The 19,161-nt window shown below is 40.4% G+C and overlaps 2 protein-coding genes across 6 annotated transcripts in view; one reads left to right on the top strand and one right to left on the bottom strand.

The window, feature by feature from the left end:
- The window catches only part of LOC121953971 (histone deacetylase 7-like), a 48,187-nt gene extending 38,518 nt beyond the window's left edge, over positions 1-9,669 (top strand). For all 5 annotated transcript variants that reach the window (XM_042501296.1, XM_042501263.1, XM_042501271.1 and 2 more), the window contains 5 exons: positions 2,800-2,918; positions 4,098-4,231; positions 4,324-4,408; positions 7,094-7,241; positions 7,339-9,669. In XM_042501296.1, the coding sequence (XP_042357230.1) occupies positions 2,800-2,918; positions 4,098-4,231; positions 4,324-4,408; positions 7,094-7,241; positions 7,339-7,381 (529 nt within the window). In that variant the 3' untranslated portion in view covers positions 7,382-9,669. The remainder of the gene's footprint in view (positions 1-2,799; positions 2,919-4,097; positions 4,232-4,323; positions 4,409-7,093; positions 7,242-7,338) is intronic.
- A 624-nt stretch (positions 9,670-10,293) lies between these two features.
- On the bottom strand, positions 10,294-17,355 carry LOC121954002 (twist-related protein 2-like). The gene is made up of 2 exons (XM_042501307.1): positions 16,321-17,355; positions 10,294-11,356 (listed from the first exon to the last, which is right to left on the bottom strand). The coding sequence occupies exon 1, from the start codon at positions 17,160-17,162 to the stop codon at positions 16,590-16,592; it is 573 nt and encodes a 190-aa protein (XP_042357241.1). The 5' UTR covers positions 17,163-17,355; the 3' UTR covers positions 10,294-11,356; positions 16,321-16,589.
- Between the last annotated feature and the right edge of the window lie 1,806 nt (positions 17,356-19,161).

Below are 19,161 nucleotides of genomic sequence, written 5' to 3'. Positions count from 1 at the left end.
TGTGGACTGAGTGTACGACTGTTTAATGAGACACAAATAAGACAGAAGTGCTAATATACAAAAGCTTAAAGCTTGGGAATCATAAATGGGTATAGTTTATTGCAGCTTTCGCCACTGTTGATGTGCAGCCATATTGAATTTTGAGGTTGGTGAGTTGAAAATCCGACTTCCAGGGAAGTTCTACTTGACATTTCTGATTGGGAAGTCGATAATTCCAGCTTCCCAGAGGAAATGGAGCGCACCATATCTGAAGCATGTTTCATATCTGATTCCTGATTTCCTCTGAACAACAGTTAGCAGTAGTCAGTGTCTACACACTAGAGTATACACACACAGTATTAAATGGACAAAACATTGATATGGTTTATGCAATGATATTAGCCAGAACTCTCCATTGATAGTTGAGCTGAAAACAAAAGAAAACACAGATGTGTTAGTGACACTCATCTTCATTCTCACCACAATTTTCATTTCATTCAAGCCATTTTTGCTGAATGAATATGCTTTGGTTCTGCTCTACATTGTTACAAACTCTGTCAGCAACATTGGCTCGCCACCAGATGATTAAACATTATGTGAGCTCTACACAGTTGAGCTTGCAGCAGACACAGTGGGTGGGCCCCTCGTCAAAGGAAAGATGCTAATGAGCTCACCCATACTGGTAAAAAAAAAATCCATAGAGCCAATAGGCAGGCTCGGAAACACTAAGTCCAGTGTTTACTGGAGCTCTGGATGCTAATTAAGAAACAACTGGTCTTTTCCTGAGCAGGCGTCTGGTTTTGGTATTTTTCATCCAGTTTGGGAAATGGCAAGTGTTTTCATGTGTAAAACTTCCTCAGTTAACCACACTGTAGTACTGTACCGTATTGTGTGTTACCCCTAGAAAACTTTGCCTGGTATCAAAGCTCTGCGGAGAAGGAGTGTCCTGGTGGTCCAGCGGTTTGACGCACATACCATGAAGCTGTGATGTCCGGGATGCATATCCGGCCAAAGACCTTTGTTGCGTGTCAGCATCGGGAACAACCGCATATTTACTGCCACTGACAGCTATCTAATTAAGGCAAAAGATTCCACAATAATAGCAAAAATGTTATTTGGATTTACAAAACTGCACACAAGATTTTGAAGAAACAAAATACATGAAGCGGCACAGGAGGGATTTTTTTTGTAAAAAAACACACGCTACAAACATTTTTTAAGGGATTTTGCCACCATTCTGTGGATGAACTGGTGCAAATAAATGCATAACAGGCTATGCAGACAAAATTTAATGCTTCATGAATTCATGTTTACGCAATTAAGTGTCTAGTCTGGTGCCAGTTCTTTAATTCAATTTGAAATACATGATTTAGACGATGGGATGTTCCAGACTCTGTGTGTGTTTTTCTTCAGGACGGAACAGAAAAGTCGCGGTTGTTGATGATGTGTGTCTCTGTTTTTTTGGGTGTATGTTAGTGACAGGGGAAATATTGTGGTCAAGAGTGGCGGTGGGACTTCAGTACAATCAAGAGAAAGCTCAGCTGCGTGGCGATTGAGTGTCATGACGTAGTGTGTGTGTATGTGTGGAGGATTACCAAGGTGGTTAGAATTTAAGGTCAGGTTAATCACCGGTAGCACAGCAAACACACGCATAACTTCCAGTTTCAAAGGAAGAACAAGAGGAGGTATATATTTTCGACTTGTATATCACATGTATGTGCATGCTCGTAGATTCATGTGCATTTCTAGGTGGCTACCGACGAATTACAAACTACGGAGAGGAGAGCAGAAGAGAGGAGAAGAAGTGGGGGGTGCATTGTTAGGGAATCCAAAGGCGGCGTAATTAGGCCCAATGGATCCCAGATGGCTGGCTGTCAGTGACGTGAGAAGAGGGACGAGCTCCTAATAGGAACCAGACGCACACAAACGCCTTTGAACTGCCGCTGAGAGAGGGAGAGAGAGAGAAAGAGAGAGAATGAAACGCGGCATGGGCCGTGCGCTCTTGCTAAATAACTGGCAGCGGGAGACGAGAGGAAGTGAAGAGGAGAGCATAGAGGCGAGGAAAGTGGTCTCCCCTGAGTAGACCGTACAGTATGTGGGCGTCCCAGTCCAGATATGTCAAGGGTCTCATTTTTATCTGCTTGTGTCACCCCACAAAAACGTTTCAGTTTTTTGCCACCTGCCTAAATTTGCTTCGCTCTGACTGTTTTTTGATCTTTATATATCCAGGAGAGCGCTCATGCTTCTTTTTTTTCCAGCAGACGTGCTCTGCTTCACATTTAAACAGTTGCACACATTCACACCTGGGAGCTACCCCACCTTCTAGTGTTGGCCACTTACCAGGAGTGGATTGAGAACAGAGATCAAACTCTTGGAACATGGCCTCTGATAATTTATCTTTCATAATTTTCAAATGGACGGAGTTCACAATGAGGTAAATGTTTGCAGTTAACAATCCAGAAAAAAAAGGCTTTTATTGTTCAAGTGTTCCAGTTGCACATCAATCACCTCAACCATGCAGTGATTTCAGTTTTTTTTTTTAAAACTTTACAGGCACCTTAAAATTCTGTTTATTACAATAACTAATCCGTTACAGATTATTCTGATATTAAATCAATCTTTCAATGACTTCCTCTTTGTCATTATTGTATTTTATTCACTGTTCCAACTTCTCTGTTTTTCACAAATTATGAATACCTGTTGAAAACAGGATTTATTAAATGTATTATATAATTTCCGCCAGGCCACAGGCGTTGAATGAATGTTACATACGATACAGTATTTGGTTCACAGCATGTAGTTTCCTCTCTTCCTCCTCAGAGCTGTGGTGATGCCCATTGCCCACGAGTTCTCCCCTGATGTGGTGCTGGTGTCTGCTGGCTTTGATGCTGTCGAAGGACATTTGTCATCACTGGGAGGCTACAAGGTCACAGCCAAGTGTAAGCCTCAGTCAGCCGCTCATTCACAGACAACACACATTCACATTAACACACTCTTTCACACAGACACAGATACAGAGGTGAATCATCACACAAAGTGCAGTCTGAAATCCATCCTACTTATTTATACATATCTATAATGACTTCTCTGGCGTTTTTTCCCCCCCTTGGTGTAGAGTTGTCTTCCTGCAATTAAAGTTAATATCCTTATTGTTATTGCAGGATGTGATATCAGACATTAGCATCAGGTGAGAAGCACCTTGTAATGCCGGAAGTTTGATCAAAAAACCCCAAATTTCCTGAATGCAACATTGTAAGGGAAATGAAAGTTAGTTTGTGCAATGATTTTGAGAAAAAACATTCAGGAGCTACTATTTCTTTTTATATAATATGTAAATTCATAAATGTAAATGTGGAAGACATGGGCTCTGATCTGAATAGAACTGAATGCCATCTACAATGCAGGGAGAAGCATTCAATTCAAAGCTGGCATGGAAAATGACCCAAATTTTCGCTGAAGGGATCTTTTTAACCTACAGTTGGTAACTTTCATAAAAATAACTATACTGTCAATGTATTCTGACAGAAGTACATAAAACAGGCAGTCTGTAAACGAAAATCATGGAAAACGACCAATCAGAGCCAAGGAGTCTCTAGCGCAGATGTCAATCAAGTCATTCAGTGCTAGTGTACTGCAGTCAAAATATGAATCAAGATTCTGTTACTGCACCTCAAATGTTTTCAGAAACATATTTCAGTGCAATATTTAACTGTAAAATGAGAAAGTTGGTTCGGCTGGTTGACGGTGCTTCATGTTGTTTCAGCTATTTCCAACATGGAGACCACATCACAAACTGTATCATTTTACAGCTGAACAGGACAAACAGAATGACAGCTTCGTTTGAGACTACTCAGCTCTGATTGGTTGTTTTAGTTCATGTGCACTGGATTCTTGCAAATGCCATTAGAAGCACTACAAGGAGGCAGATGAATAAGATTTTTCACAGATTATCTGCCTCATGTCCTGTAGTGACAATTTCAGCGAATATACATTTATATATATTTAAAAAGATATATATTTTTATAGGCGTTACCAACTGCAGCTTTAATTGTGATAATCAATATACAGGGCAAAATCGCTGACCAGTACTCTGTCTAATAATCTATGTTCTATTCCAGGTTTTGGCTTCCTGACCCGTCAGCTGATGTCACTGGCTGGGGGCCGGGTGGTCCTGGCTCTGGAGGGGGGACACGACCTTAAGGCCATCTGTGATGCCTCTGAAGCCTGCGTCAGCGCTTTGCTGGGCATGGAGGTGAGATGTGTGTGTGTGCTTACAGTACATGTGTGTTTCTTTTATATATACACAGTATGTTTCATCCTCTAACCACTCACTCTGTGTCCCAGGTGGAGCCTCTGTCCCAGTCTGTGTTGGACCAGAAGCCCTGTGAAAATGCCGTCCAGTCGCTAAAGAGAGTCATCCATGTTCAGGGTGAGAACTCACATAACACAACCAGAGCCCTCAGCAACACGTCACTCAGAGAGTTAGCAGCACTGTGAAAAATAAATGAACACACATTTTCTGTTGTGATTAATCGTGGGTGCGTCGACAAAGAAATCAGCCGCATGTTAACACACTATTTTCATCTTGTAAGCCTTTTGTCAAGAGTCTTGCATGTTTCCAGTTTTGAAAATCCGCCGCTCACCTGCAGAGCTCGGCACTGGAACCGACTCGCTACCTGCAAATTATCGCTAAATCAATTCCAGACCTGACCCCGCCTGAAACATTAATGCAAGACTCACAACCTGACCGGTAGGCTAATGAAATGCGCGCTGTTGACCTCTGGACAGTACTATACCAGAACTGTGGGGGTGAATAGAAACTCAATAAATGTAAAATTAAATAAACATAAAAGAATGTTAAACGTTCAGATTGAGCAGGCAGAAGTTTTTTGACTGAATTATTCTCATTTGTATTTCCACCTGAGCAGACCTATCCCATGTCAGTCACACACTGACACCTCTCAAAAATCAAAACCAAGTGTAATGTTACGCATAGATGGCACAGCATGGACACATTCATTGAACTGTTCACAGTTTACATATTAAGATCATTTGTAGCAATGAAGCAGACTGTAAAATTTCAAACCCCATGTTTTATAATTTTACCTCAAAATTTAAGGACGTAAGGCGTAAATAAGGTTTTTCATAAATAGAAAGGAGGAACAGAACTGCAGAGTTTAGAGTATTTTTTTAGAGTTTCTAACTTTGATGCAATACCTTGAAGAATATTGATATTCAATGCCATTTTCAATATGCGAGAAAAAGGACATTAACAGCATACAGTTTCTTTTTTTTATTAAAAGATCATTAGAAGGCTATTACATGACAAGAACTTGTTAGGTTAATAGCAGAGAAAAGCAGATTGACTGTAGTAAACATTAACAATAAGAGAAACCAATATTTTTGACAACACTAGCAGCACCATCACATTCCCTGTGCTGCTCCTCACCTTTCACTACTTAAGCATGAAAAGAATTTTACAATATAGATAAACAGAAGATAACTCGCCAACTCTGAGACCCCTGAAAATGAGATTTTGATGTCTCTGGGGCATCCATGGTGTTAATAAAGGGATCACAGACCTTCTATATTTCACACATTGATGCTGAACCTTCATTCTTCAAGTAGACACAACTTAATTTCTAAACTTAATTTGCTGTTTCCAGTCTTCCTCCAAAGTTGTTGCAACCCTTTGTGATCTAACCTTTAACTGCACGATTTCTCCTTCACTCTCACTTCCATTATCAGTGGCTTTTACTTTCTCACTCTCTCCAAGGTCAGTCATAAGCTGCTTTAGTTGACAAGCAAATGTCACACACACTTTTGAAATGTCACAACAAATGTGAGATGTAAATGTAAAAATATTCCTGTTAATTGATTTAAAGTGAATAAGCAGACTTTCAGACTGTTATTTCTCCTTGATGTCAGCTGAAGTACATAGTTTTAGTAGAAGATGAGATCAAGGAAAAACACCTGTTATTCTTGCACCAGATAACAATCATACCACTGCCTTATACATGGGAGGATTTCAAGTCAAGACAGATTTTATTAATAAAGCCCCAAATGACACAGGGCTCAGGAGGAGGCATGGTAAAATTACAAAACAGTTACAAATTACAGGGATTTTACAGTCAACATTTGTACATTTGTAAGTGTCCAAGGGAACTTTTCAGTGTTGTTTTAAACTGAAAACATGTTTGATTCTGCTATCATTTCATTTAGCATCACAAACATTTTGGTTTAATTGTATTTAACCAACCAATAATAATTTATTATTAGGGGAAAAAAATTTTAATTCCCAATCCACCTTTTCAGTTTTCTGATTCCATCAGAAAATTCTTCAGTTTCTATTTCTCAAGGCTTTTTAGCATCTTTTTATGCATTTCTATCATCTGTAACTTTGTTCTCTTTATTCCTCCACGAAGCACACTCTCCTCCCTCTGTGTCCTCATCCCTCCTGCTCTCTGGCCACCTCTCCTCCTTTACATCCCTGTCTCCCATCCCTCCCTCCAGCCGTCCCACACACAGACAGACACGCATACACTCACACACACACGCACGCCCGCCCTGGCTCCAATTATCTTCAAACACTTCTCTGGCACACGACCTTCGCAACATCCCCTCCTGATTGCACACAAATGTTATCCCAACCAAATTAGATTAATTAAAAATATTTGCAAAGCCACAAGAATGTTAAGCCCATAATTTAGGCCCGGGGTGAAATATATGTGAGTTGCATGCGCAGCCAGAACACACACACGCTCTTAGACGAACACATTTGCAAACACTGATTGATTTTACTTCCACTGTGTGTCACAGGACTAAAGCCTGGAGACCCTGAGAGAACAGATTGAGTTTGAGTTTACATTTCTGAAATTATCAACATGGATATTTAGACCACGGGCTGTTTATGTGACAGCCAGTGCTTATATTCAGATCAAACAGCTACCACTGGTGGATCAAACACCAAGTGCTGCTCTTTAATAATGCAGCGCAGGCACTTTCCCTCAAGGAACCATTCTGAATGAAAACAACACGGGAATACCGACGACTGAGGCCATTAATCTTTCTCTCTTCCTCCTCTCCCTCTTTTCCATCTCCTTGTTTCCTGCAGGTGAGTACTGGCAGAGTGTGAAGGATTCGGCCTCCACAGCGGATCTGTCCTACCTGCAGGCGCAGAGACGGCGACTGAGGCGAGATTCTGACAGCGAGGCCGTCACCGCCATCGCCTCGCTGTCAATGGAAGCTATTACCTCTGACAAGTAGGGACGATTTCGTATTTAATCTTCACTTTTAGCACCATTACAGTACTGAACTTTACGTTTTATACAAGCTTTCTGTTTTTTCTCGTTCATTAAGGAAACAAACAGAAAAACTGACAAAGAGAGGTGATCCTCTCTGAGGTCTCTGACAGCTGCCCTCAACCGAGTTTCTATGGTAACACACACAGGCACACACACACACACGCGCACACACAGCTTTGCATTTGGACCATCACTGGAAACAGATGTCCTCCTCAGTTCGACCACTGTATTCATCGCCTCACAAAAACTCCTACATGACTACTGGCAGCAGTCTGACCACTCTGATTCAAACACACACTGAGCAAAAACTTTCACCTGGACAACATTCATCCTCTTGTCCTGGAGGGGACATCAGTCACTGAACTGAGAAAAAGTTGCAAAGAAAGACAACCAGAGACAGATTAATGAAGGATCTTCATTTTGTCGTGGCGTTGGAAGTTAACAACATGACGAAGCACAAACACAAACTTAACAAAACACAGCTCTGCAACCTTAGACATTCACCTTGTAAATGACTCCCTCAAGACCTGCGAGAGACCCCTCGGACTGTTGTAACCTTGAATGTGGGGTCAAAGGTCACCTGGGCTTACTGGAGCCAATCAGTCAGAGCGGAAGGAGTCGTCCCCGCCAGGATGTGTCCGGTGAAGGAGAACAGACTCCACGTCCCACTATGATGATGTCATTTGTCTAAATGTGACAAAGATCCAGTGAAGGAAAATATCAGGAGCTGCTGATTGTTTTTCGCACAGCGCCGCTGTGTAACGTAAACCGGACGAAATGGAGGAGACACAGCCACATCGGCTATGTTGACAACAAACATCTTGTTTGTTCATTTTTGGGTTCATTTGAATATTCACTTGACCTTTGGCACACATTTTTTGTGAATGTCAGCAGATTTCTTTTGTTTAAGACTCCAGTAAGATTGAAGCTCCAGTGAAGTCTGAGATACATATGTTTCATATTGTTTTGTATGTCCACATATTTTCTTAAATCTTTTTTTTCTTTCTTGGCCTGTCGGGCGAGCACATGCAGCGAGATGGCTGCACTTATTGTTATGGCTCCCTGGCAGATAAAAGAAGACACAGCAGACTTTGATGAGGTGCATCTTAAGAGTGTAGACATACTGTAGATTGTATCTGTGGCATTAAGTCACAGTGAAGAGCTAATGCCTCCCGTTGTTGGAGAATCGATATCAGGGGAGATTCTTTGGACGTCAATAAGCAGACGAATCACCAACGATGCCTCAGGGCAGCGCAACCACTCTGAAATGATTGTATATGTGATGATGCATATCACATTTTGGATCCAAAGACTTAATGACAATCATTCACTTCAAGTGCACTTACATTGCCCTCAGGATGGGAGGATCAGAATGACTCGGGTCTTAAAATCTTTGATAGCGTTTGTTAAGTGGACCAGTGTTTCAACCTGTGGATGAGCATTCCTGCTGTACTTTGTACATTTATTTTATTTCTTCCGTAACAAGGACAAACTGACCTTTCGTTTGTCATTAACGTAGCAGCGTTCTGTTTACTCTCAGCAGCGGGGATGTTTTGCTCCCTGGACCAAAACGACGACATTTTAGCAGTTAGGACGGAGCAATAATACTGAGATAGTTGAATATCCACACAGTGCAATTGGACACAGGTTAAGCGCAACCAAAGTTTATGAGAACAATGTGCCGTCCCTGGACTGGCATGGCTTTCAAAACTTCAAAGACTTTGAAGAGTTTGCGTATGTTTCCTTTTTTTTATCCAAACAGTTGAACGGCACCGAAAGCACAGGACGGATATATAAACAAATTCATTTCTCAAAAAAACCCTTCTATTTATACATTCAGATTCTGTGTCTTTGAAGTGCTCTTTGCATGCCTAACACAATTTTGACGGTGCTATGGATTATTCTTTTTATAGTTAGCTTTTTTTCTTTCTTTATGTTGCGTCATGTACGCAACTTAAATCCTGTCAAGTCCTTAATGTAAAGATAATGTGAAAATGAGGGTAAGCTCCATATCATGTAGTACAGTCCGAGTGTAGCTTTACATAGTTTTAAGAGAACAGTCATGACCTGACGTGTCTAATGTCTTAATTCATGCAAATGACTTATTTTTGTATTTGATCTCCAAAATGAACCCTGTGCGCACTTAGAGACCAAAGTGTCAGCCCGTGTGTGCCTTGACGTATCACGCTGACCAACCTGTGTGAAGGTAACTTTAACAAACTGGACCTTTCTTAAAACTGAAAAAAAAAGACCAGTTTCTCTTAACTGACATTTCTGTACAGTGTACATAATGACTTTTTTGTTTGTTTTTGTCTGCTTTTTTGTCTTTTCTACTGTTTGTGCTTCAAAAAAAATCCTTAATAAAGGTAAATTATATGCATTTGAATAAAGTCATTTATTTTCAATAGCGTGCTCATTTAAACTTAAATCTTTCATCATTTTTATTTAAGCAAATTTACAAGGGCGCAGGTTTTGTTTTAAATATTGGAGAGCACACATGAAATTGAGGTTGGGGGGGGCAGAAAATTCTGAGCATCAAACATTTCATTTTATGTTTTCTAGTGATTTTTTTATGCACCAGTTTGTGCCTTTTTTGCATTAATTTATGGTGTTAATGTCTTTAATTTTGTAAAGTAAAAGTCCTCTAATATTCAGTTTTTTTTGGGGGGGGGTGGGCACATGAAACTGGGGGTTTGGGGGATCCTCCACCAGAAATTAGCATCAAACACTTAATTTCCTAAATTTTCATGAATTCCTATGCACAAATTTTGCCTTTTTTGCCTTAATGTGTGGTGTCAATGTGTTTTTTTATTTATTTATTTCAAAATAAAATTCCTCCTCTATTTGCATATTTTTATTAGAGGACAAATGTACACTTAGAAATATTGACAGTGATGTGTCCCCTGCGTGTCCCCACAAAATCTACACCTATGCAGCCCGGCTTCCTCTCATGTCTGAATTCCTATTGAAAACCAACACGTAAAGCATTATTGCTCAGATTATCAAAATGTTTCACTCATACACAGCACCAAGAGAAGTTTTATTGTCCACAGGAGCTGACACGATAAAGAATATTAAAAAAAGCAATAATGCAAACAACACAAACATTATGAAACAGCAATTAGACTACTTATGGGTTTCAAATGAATCCTCTATATTATGACTGGAATCACTTCATCACTTACAAGAAGCTTTCTGCTTTTATTTTCTGCATTATTCAGTGAAGATGCTCACAGCAAGTTTGCAAAGATATTTCTTAAAGCGGCTGGGAAAAGATTAATAAGATTGCATTTTAAAATACAACTTTCTGCAACGCTCACTAAAAACAGAGAAGCTGAAGTGAGAAAAAACAGAAGTGGAATAGTGGCTGAACTGTGATCAGTGGTTTAAGACATTTTCCCATGGGCATTTTTCATCAAAGCCTTGAGTAATGCATGAGCAGAGTTAAAGTAATACAGTGTGCGTACACCAAATTCACAAACAGATACACTTTAAAACCCCCAAAATACACAGAAAGCGATCCAGTTACTACAGCAAAACAGAGTAGAAGATCTGCGTCAGATTCCTCATGCTCCTCTTTTTCCCACAAAACGGGGCCTTGAGAGCCAGAGCGATTAGCTTATTAGCATTTTAGCTGTAAACATTCATTGGCTGTGACCGCCCTCTAACCATCACTGTGCCATTATCATTAGTCATCTTAATGTCTGTCTGGCAGTGAGTCATCCGAAGGGAAAGAGTCGGGGGGATGATGGTTATCACGGTGTTACCAAAGGCACTCGAACCAGCAGCCATTTTGTTTCATTGTCAACGCAGGCCAGCTGTTTGTTTTTTTCCTTGTTTTCATCATTTAAAATGTTCAGCGCTTGACTGTCACGTCTCCTCAGCGGTGTTTCAGAAACACAGAGCTGTAAGAGTCAAGCTGCAGGAATCTCATCTCAGTGTCATGAGTCGAGCACGTGTCCAGAGTAAGAGAAAAAAAAGGTTTTTTTTAAAAAGATTTAAAAAATGGGGATTGTCTGGTGAGGTGGGAACTTTCTTCTTCGAGTTTAGAGAATTTTCCATTTGCTGGTTTTCTGCAGAGATGAGAAACATACATAAGTTAACATTATAACACTTTAAAGATAAGAAGACATTTCATACTTGTGTGTCATTCTGGAGCATATTTATATATATATATATATATATATTTATATTTATATATATTTGTGCAAAAAACAGACCACCGGTGGAAGTCTTTGAGACGTGTGTTGAGGTTATAAAAATGTTTGTGCAAACAAACAAACACTTCTGTTCAGCGGAAGGTGGAAAAATCCCTACAGCTCCTTTAGCTTCTCTTCTCTTGTTTTAACAAGCAAACATTTCATCTGGAGCGTTCTCAGTTCACCCTAATTGCAGTGTGCCTTTCCATGCTTCAAGAAAGACACACAGAGAGAAGAAGTAGTCAGTCAGAAAGAGTTAGATGTATATTTGTGGGTTTCAGCCCATCACATGACTTTCATCATGCCATAAAGGTGTAAATGTGTAAATTGACAGACAAAAGATTTTCTTTGTCATGTAATGTCACAAAGTTCAGGGCAACCTCTATTCTGCTGTTTTCTTGTTTACACAAAAGTGACTTCTTAAAACATACATTTATCTGTCTGGTTTTACAGTATTTAAAATTAAATTTCCTAAGATTTTCATGAAGTCAAACCCATTGTGTGATAGTACAGCTTTTTTTTACTTATTGTTCAGTTTCATACATTCAGTTTATGTTTATTCTGTAATTTGCTGTCTTTATCATAGTTTTTATTGGTTGTGGCGGAGTCCGCCACTTTTGCATTGGTTTTAAATTGCCCACCTGAGCACCAGAGATACACAGGTAACAATTGTTAAAGAAAGCACGTTTAAAGGTGCTTTTGGAGTTTGTTTTTTTTCTTTTTGGTGGGGGTGGGGGGAGCGTTATTTTGATTAACTCAAATGTTATGTTTGATACTACTTGTGTACTGCTTTTTTTCTGCAGTAGTTCAGTTTATGTTTTCAGTAATTACCTTTTTCTATCATAATTTCTTATGGTAGTGGCCGAGTCCGCCACAGGACATAGTTGTTTAAGAGAATGCATTTAAATGATCTTCTGGAGTTTTCAGGGGGGAGTGATTTTATATATATATATTTTTTTAAAGTACTGGAACTTTTATGTTAAATCACACATAACTGTTCCTGTTTCAAAAACTGTGCGTGTGAACATTTGACAGATCCTGATGCATTTTGGACACAAGTTATGGGGTTTGTGTTGTCTACGTGTCAAACCAGAAGTCATTTCTCCATGGCGCTCTATCCCTGCAGCTGTCTGAGCAAGGCCAATGCACATGCAAATGCACATACACATGCAGCAGTCAAATGAACACACTAATACAAACTTACACTGTCTCACACACACACACACACACACACACACACACACACACACACAAACACACACATACACAAAACCCTCCCACCTGCGCTCGGCTCACAGTTTGGCTCTCTAAAAATAAAGATGGCTATCAGAAGCCACAACTTCTGGATGAGGCTTTTAAAACGCAGATGAGCCACAGAGGACTTTACATCTGGTCCCAGATCAGTCCGTAGTGAGCGCCAGAGATTTAATATGCACAGCAGAGCATCCAACAGCTGGTCAGTCCAAACTGTAAAACACACACACACACACACACACACACACACACACACACACACAGGGACGCAGCAGAGCCAGGGGTTCCGGCAGAGGAAAGAGCAGTGACAGGCATTTTGATTATAGTATAAACAGACAGGAGAGTATTGTTTTTGTGCCAACTCAAACAGAACAATCGTCTCATTCTGAGAGACTCATCGTGAGCCAGACACCCACACATCCCAAAATCCTGCTCATCAAAATATGCAAAAGTGTCCACTGTGTGTTCATGTACATATGTGTGTGTTTGTGTGTGTGTGTGTGTGTGCGTGTGCATGCTATAGAATTGCAAATAAATATTGTCTCCTACAGAGAAAGTACAAACTATAAAGGATATTTGTACTTTTTATGGCGTGTACAGATGGTGTACAGTAATTATCTAGTTATTATCTAAGTATAAAACTATGTTTGCTGGACAAAATTACAGAAGCACCTATAATTATTATCTGCAATCTAAGACATCAACATTATTTCAGGTTTAAATCACTTTACATGGAACAAATGTACCTTGATATATTGTCAAGTGTTCCAGTTATTTTGTCCACATTCAACATATCATCTGCAATAGTGGACATGTGATTCAAGAGAAGCAGGATGTTTAAACTTTTCAAACTTAAAAAGAGGCTGCTGTAAATATCCTTAATATTTTGGACATTCTGTAGTTTTCACATAAGTGAGTGATAACCTCATATACATGTCATTTAGTGCATGTATACACAGAGTTTTAGATTACACACACACACGCACGCATGCACACCCTTTCTTTGATGTCTTTCCAACCTCATCATCTTCCCTAAACTTAGACGTTCAGGTCAGTTTCAGGCCTTGAATTTCCAGCACTTTCTGTGGCGGTCCCTGCAGAGCTGATGATAACAGGCAGAGCAGGCAAAGTAGTAGGTAATAACTACCGCGCTGCGTCCAAGGACGCTCCACGTGCAGGGGCCTTGGCATTTCATCCACAGCACTAAGTGGAGCCCTCCACGTCTGCTGCTGAGGCCACTGGAGGTTTGATAATAACGTAGAGAGGAACACCTGCAGTGTGCACATGGCCGCCGGCCGCATGTGTGTGTGTGTGTCTGGACAGTGTAATGTATATATGTAACATGTAGCCTGTGTAGCTTTATTTGTGATTCCTGGACAGCGAATGAAACTCTGTGAGAATGCATTCATGTCTGATCAAAGATCGAATACTGAATAGTTTGTTTGAAACGTGTTTACTTTGACTTGTCATCTAGCTGATGAGAAAGTGTACATTCCTTCCAGCAAAGCGCCATGATCGCCTCAACACGCTCTCTGCACCTCATCATATCTCTGTCCCCTGCTCTTTTTCCATTTAAATCCTTATCTTGTATGTTGTCATTTTATTTTGAAGGACTTCCTGGCTGCCCTTTTTTCCCAAAAAATAAAAGTTTTATAAAACTAAAACCAGAAGGGAGAGATATAATCACCAAAAAATACATCTGTAAGTGTATTCCTGTTTACTAATCTGAACACACACACACACACACACACACACACACACACTGCACAGGTAATTAAAGCCAACTACAAACACACACCACTACACATGTACATGTGCTGACACACACAGGCCCGTGCTCCTGACCCTAACCCTGGTACACACACCTTCCTAATACCTCACAACTGTTTCCAATCTAAAGGTTCCTGCTTGTCTGGGCCCCGGCGGGGCCTGATTGCACGATACAAGATCCTGAGGAGAGAGGGCAAGGCTGCAGGGAGAGAGAAAGAGAGAGAGAGAGATGTGCCTCCTCACTCTCTCTTTCTTTCTTCTCCTCCTTTCATTCTGTACCTGTGCAGGAATCTGGTGTCTGTTAAAATGGTTGAGAAAAAACAGACCCCGTGTGAAGTCGATCCTACAGATTCTGGAGGAAAACATTTGTCTTAAATACATCAGAGGTCTGTCAAACACTGGGGAGTTTAGATTGCGATGAAGATAATGTGCTGTTAGTTCAGTTTAGGCACTAAAGTAAAACAAGCAAAGTGATTAAATGTGCTGTCTTTAAATCTGTTCTCAAACTTTGATCATATTTTATCTTATTATTACATAGTTATTGTATTAATTGTCTTATTTTTATTTATTTTTATCATGACTTCAGGAGAGGTATATTCATGTACCGCACGTGTTTGGACAGGATTTATAGACATTTCTTTTATGTCTTTTTACTAACATTTTGACACGTTTTGACACATTATAAAATTATTATTTGCTTAATATCTTGTTTGATGATAATTCAATGTGAAGGATTTTGTTTTGCAATCTAAATATGAAACTGTATTCTTTTTGTATTGTTGTTATTTTGATTAACTTAATTTAACAAGAAAGACCTCTTGAGCTTAATATCCTTTTTGCAAGAGTTGCACCCTAAATGACAAAAAAGTTGCACAAACCAACACAGTATTAACATATGATGTGATATGATGACTTACATAATGTTATATGAGCTATTTATTACCAATGGTTTTATGTAACAACAAAATATCAGCCAATAATAAACAGCATGCTACATTTCACGAAATCAGTAAAATAAATAACTTTATAAATGAAATTAGTAAAAATAAGTTTAGCAGTTTTAATGAACCACTTTAAATTATCAGCATTAGATAAATAATTTATATTATTATATAACTGATATGATCTTTTCTAAAATATTTTTCTATACCTTTGAATCATTTCTTGTATATTTGCTTTAACATTTTTTTTTAATCACAGAGTTCATGGTATATTTATTCACCTGAGTGCAAAGGTAAAAAAAAAAAAAACTTGATAGTTGTGTGTAAACAGTGGCACTCATCTTGTGTTCGTGTGTTGTAATTTAGTAACTTTTTAGCTTACAGTTTTATTAAGAGTTTGTTATTTATTAATATATCTCTTTTTATCAGTGAGTTTATGCACTTTTGTAAATGTGACTTTTAGAAAAGCTTTGCTGTCACTTCTTTAGTCTAAATACAACCATGATCAAGTCTTCCAAAAAATACAGTGTCTTAATATAAAAATAAAACTGTAAATTATGTTAATGTTTCTGTGTTATACTTGCTTTTAATTTTAACATACTATACTTTAAGAGCTTTAACTAGTGACCAGCACAGTTTGTTTTTTTAAATTCCTGTCTGAGTATTTTGTTTGTGAAGTCCATCTGCCGTGTTTGTTTGTTGGGCTGAAGGGCTGCAAATAAGACGGAAAACTCTACTAAACTCAACTATTTGAATCATGGAAAGAAAGACGTCCGTGTACTGATGACATGGTGAAGACAGAAGTGTGTGTACACGTGCATGTTCGTGTTTACGTGATATCTGTATGTGTGTGTTTGTATATTGAGTCCATACCTGAGTGGCTGCAGTGGAGCGTCTTGTTGCACTGGACTAAACTGTAGGACAGACAGGGGAGAGCATGTGGAGGTGGAAACAATGGAGGGCAACTTGAAGAGGTGGAGGGAACCTTTATGGAGCAGGAGTGTATGCAAAGGTTTTGAGTTGAAAAGGCTGAGATCAAACCGGGAGGAGAAAAATTCAAAGGTCAGGAAACGGATGCAAACACAGACACAGGCGGTGGGGTGGAGATGTGGACACGAGAGGGTTTAGGACAGAATGGGATCCTAGTGGCTGGTGGACATGGCCCAGGCTCCCTCCATCCTCCAGACAGAAAAGGCGTAGCTCAGTCTTTCGTGGGCCAGGTAGTTGCAGCTGGCCAGCTTGGCGTCCATCTCGTCGCTCTGCAGCACCTGGTAGAGGAAGTCGATGTAGCGCGAGGCCAGCTTAAGGATCTGAATCTTGCTCAGCTTGTCTGAAGGTAGCGTGGGGATGATTTTGCGTAGAGATGCGAAGGCATCGTTCAGCGACTGAGTGCGTTGACGCTCCCGCACGTTGGCAATGACGCGTTGAGAGTGGAGGTCCTCGAAGGGCTGTTCCAGCCTGGGGCCCAGCGATGTTGGAGCCAATGACACAACAGTGGAAGGGCTCTTCTTCACCTTCTTTGGCCCGGATGGCAGCAGGCTGTTGGGGCTGCCGGTGCTGCTCTCCTCCGCCTGACCGAGGCTGTCCTTCTTAGGGTAGGGGGAGCGTTTTCGATTTCCCGCTTGGAGGGTCTTCTTCGATCCTCTTTCCAGTTCCTCTTCACTGGCCCCCAGACCTCCTTCAGGGGAATTGGTGCAGGACACCTCTTCTCTCATTGTACCGTCCACCGACAACCTTTCACTGCAAAGACGAGTCGCTGTGATGCTCTTAACTTGTATCAAAAAGTCTTCTCTCTCATAAAATACAGTTACGGCTTCTGAAGCTCCATCGGATTGGATGTCGCTCCTGTTTCCTGGTTACCTTGTTAAATTTCTCACTTTCACATCCCCCTCTCAACCTGGCAGACAGAACAACAACAAACCATCTGACAGGCAGGTCCACCTCCGCTTCTTTTATACCCAAACGCAAACCCAGGGCCTGCGGGCAGTTCTCTTTGGCTGAGCGGACTTCCAGAGGGCGTGGCCCCGCCTGAGCCAGGCAGAGAAGCAGGAAGTGTTCGTTAGCTGGGCGGGCGGTAGAGAAAAAGGGGTAAGTGGAGTGCTCAGCCAATAAGAAGTGCTGTGTCTAATGTTGCAGGGATGTCTGAAGCTTTATGGGTTCCAGATTTGGGGCTGGAGCATGAGTCCGCATGCACCCTTGTGTCTGCATCCTCATTCATCAACTCATTATTAAGACAGGAATAAATTGAAACATTTCATTTCTGTAAACCTTAATACTCAATACTTTAACATAGTATTTTTATGGAAGCACATTCTCAAATATTTTTTTCCTGCAGCATAAAAGTTATTAATCATGTGATGTAGAGCTTTTTTTGAACTTTTTTTTTCTTTAACATGAGAACACAACATTTGTCTGCCATGGTTTTTATCATGCTGATAACCAGACACTATAAAAACAAATCCGTTAAACCACAGCTTGCAACGTAGGCCGAGTTGATGAAAATACTGCAGATTAAACGACTAAAGGGGGATTTATAGGTCAAACAATACACTTTATGATGTGGATGTTATGTTAGGAAATGGCACAAATTACAGATTTCTTCCATGACAGACTTTAAAGTTCTGCAAAAACACACAAAAAAAGGGATTTTTCATAAGTCTTTTTGGCCACAAAAGCTTTAAGTAGATCTGAGAGAAAATGTGAGGTTGTGCAAGCATGCCTCCTGGAAAGAATGTCACAGGATGAACTATTTTTTCACACATCATTGTGTCTGTAAACACTGATGTACACTGAAACACCTCTAAAGATTATGTCACACTTAACCTGTTTTTAGTTGAAAATAATGACGTCAGCTGCTCCTATCATCTATGATGGGTTGGGAACAAGGCACAGACAGGACCCTAAATAACCCCTGACCTCAGTGGCCCAGTGACCTCAGTCTGTAGAGGTGAGAGAGCACCTAATTGTGCCATCCACGGCCTCAGGGCAGAGCCGACACATGCTTCACCGCCGCACCGTGAACCCATCTGGGTCTGCAGCCACTTAGAGACATTTTCTACACGTTGGCAGCAGGCAACAGGTCTTCTTGAGAAAAGAAAGCTAATGTTTGCTTGATCTATTGCAACAAATAACTAAATCTTGCGCAAATCTACCTTTGAATCCAAATCAGCTTCCCAACACTGTGTCCGTTTTTACCTCCATGCGTCACAACTTTGAGTGACTCACGCGTGGATCACTGAAGAGAAATCTTGTGGGGAGTTTTCCGCTCCTCTAGGCTGCAGAACTTTGGTACTTTTTGATGACAGCATACTTAATGGTAGCCTTTATATTTCAACACCTTTTTTTACAAGAGTTGTTGCACCTTTAATGTTTCCAAAACCAATTTTAAATTCCCTGTTCATAGACGTTGTATTAATACGCAGAGACAAGACAATCAGAAATTTCTGTTATTTACTAAAAAAGTTTCCTAGATTGTAACTAAACCTCATCTCATCCCTGACACGCTGCTTGACAGCTTCTAGCTGACAATTTGGGTGTGATTGCCGCTGCATTTGAAGGACGGCGTGTGCGGAGCACAGCTCAGAAGATTTTTGATGAGCCTCGTGATTGCACTGGTTTACATTTCATTCAGAGAGGGACGCAGAACGGAAAGTAGCTCGATCCCAGTTGGGTTCAATCAACTCGGAAGAGAAAAAAAAACCCCTCATCTGGCCA

The sequence above is a fragment of the Plectropomus leopardus genome, chromosome 2, assembly GCF_008729295.1.
Source record: "Plectropomus leopardus isolate mb chromosome 2, YSFRI_Pleo_2.0, whole genome shotgun sequence".
In the NCBI taxonomy this organism is placed as follows: domain Eukaryota; kingdom Metazoa; phylum Chordata; class Actinopteri; order Perciformes; family Serranidae; genus Plectropomus; species Plectropomus leopardus.
Note: the sequence above shows the minus strand (reverse complement) of the source record. Positions and strands in the feature narration are given on the sequence as shown.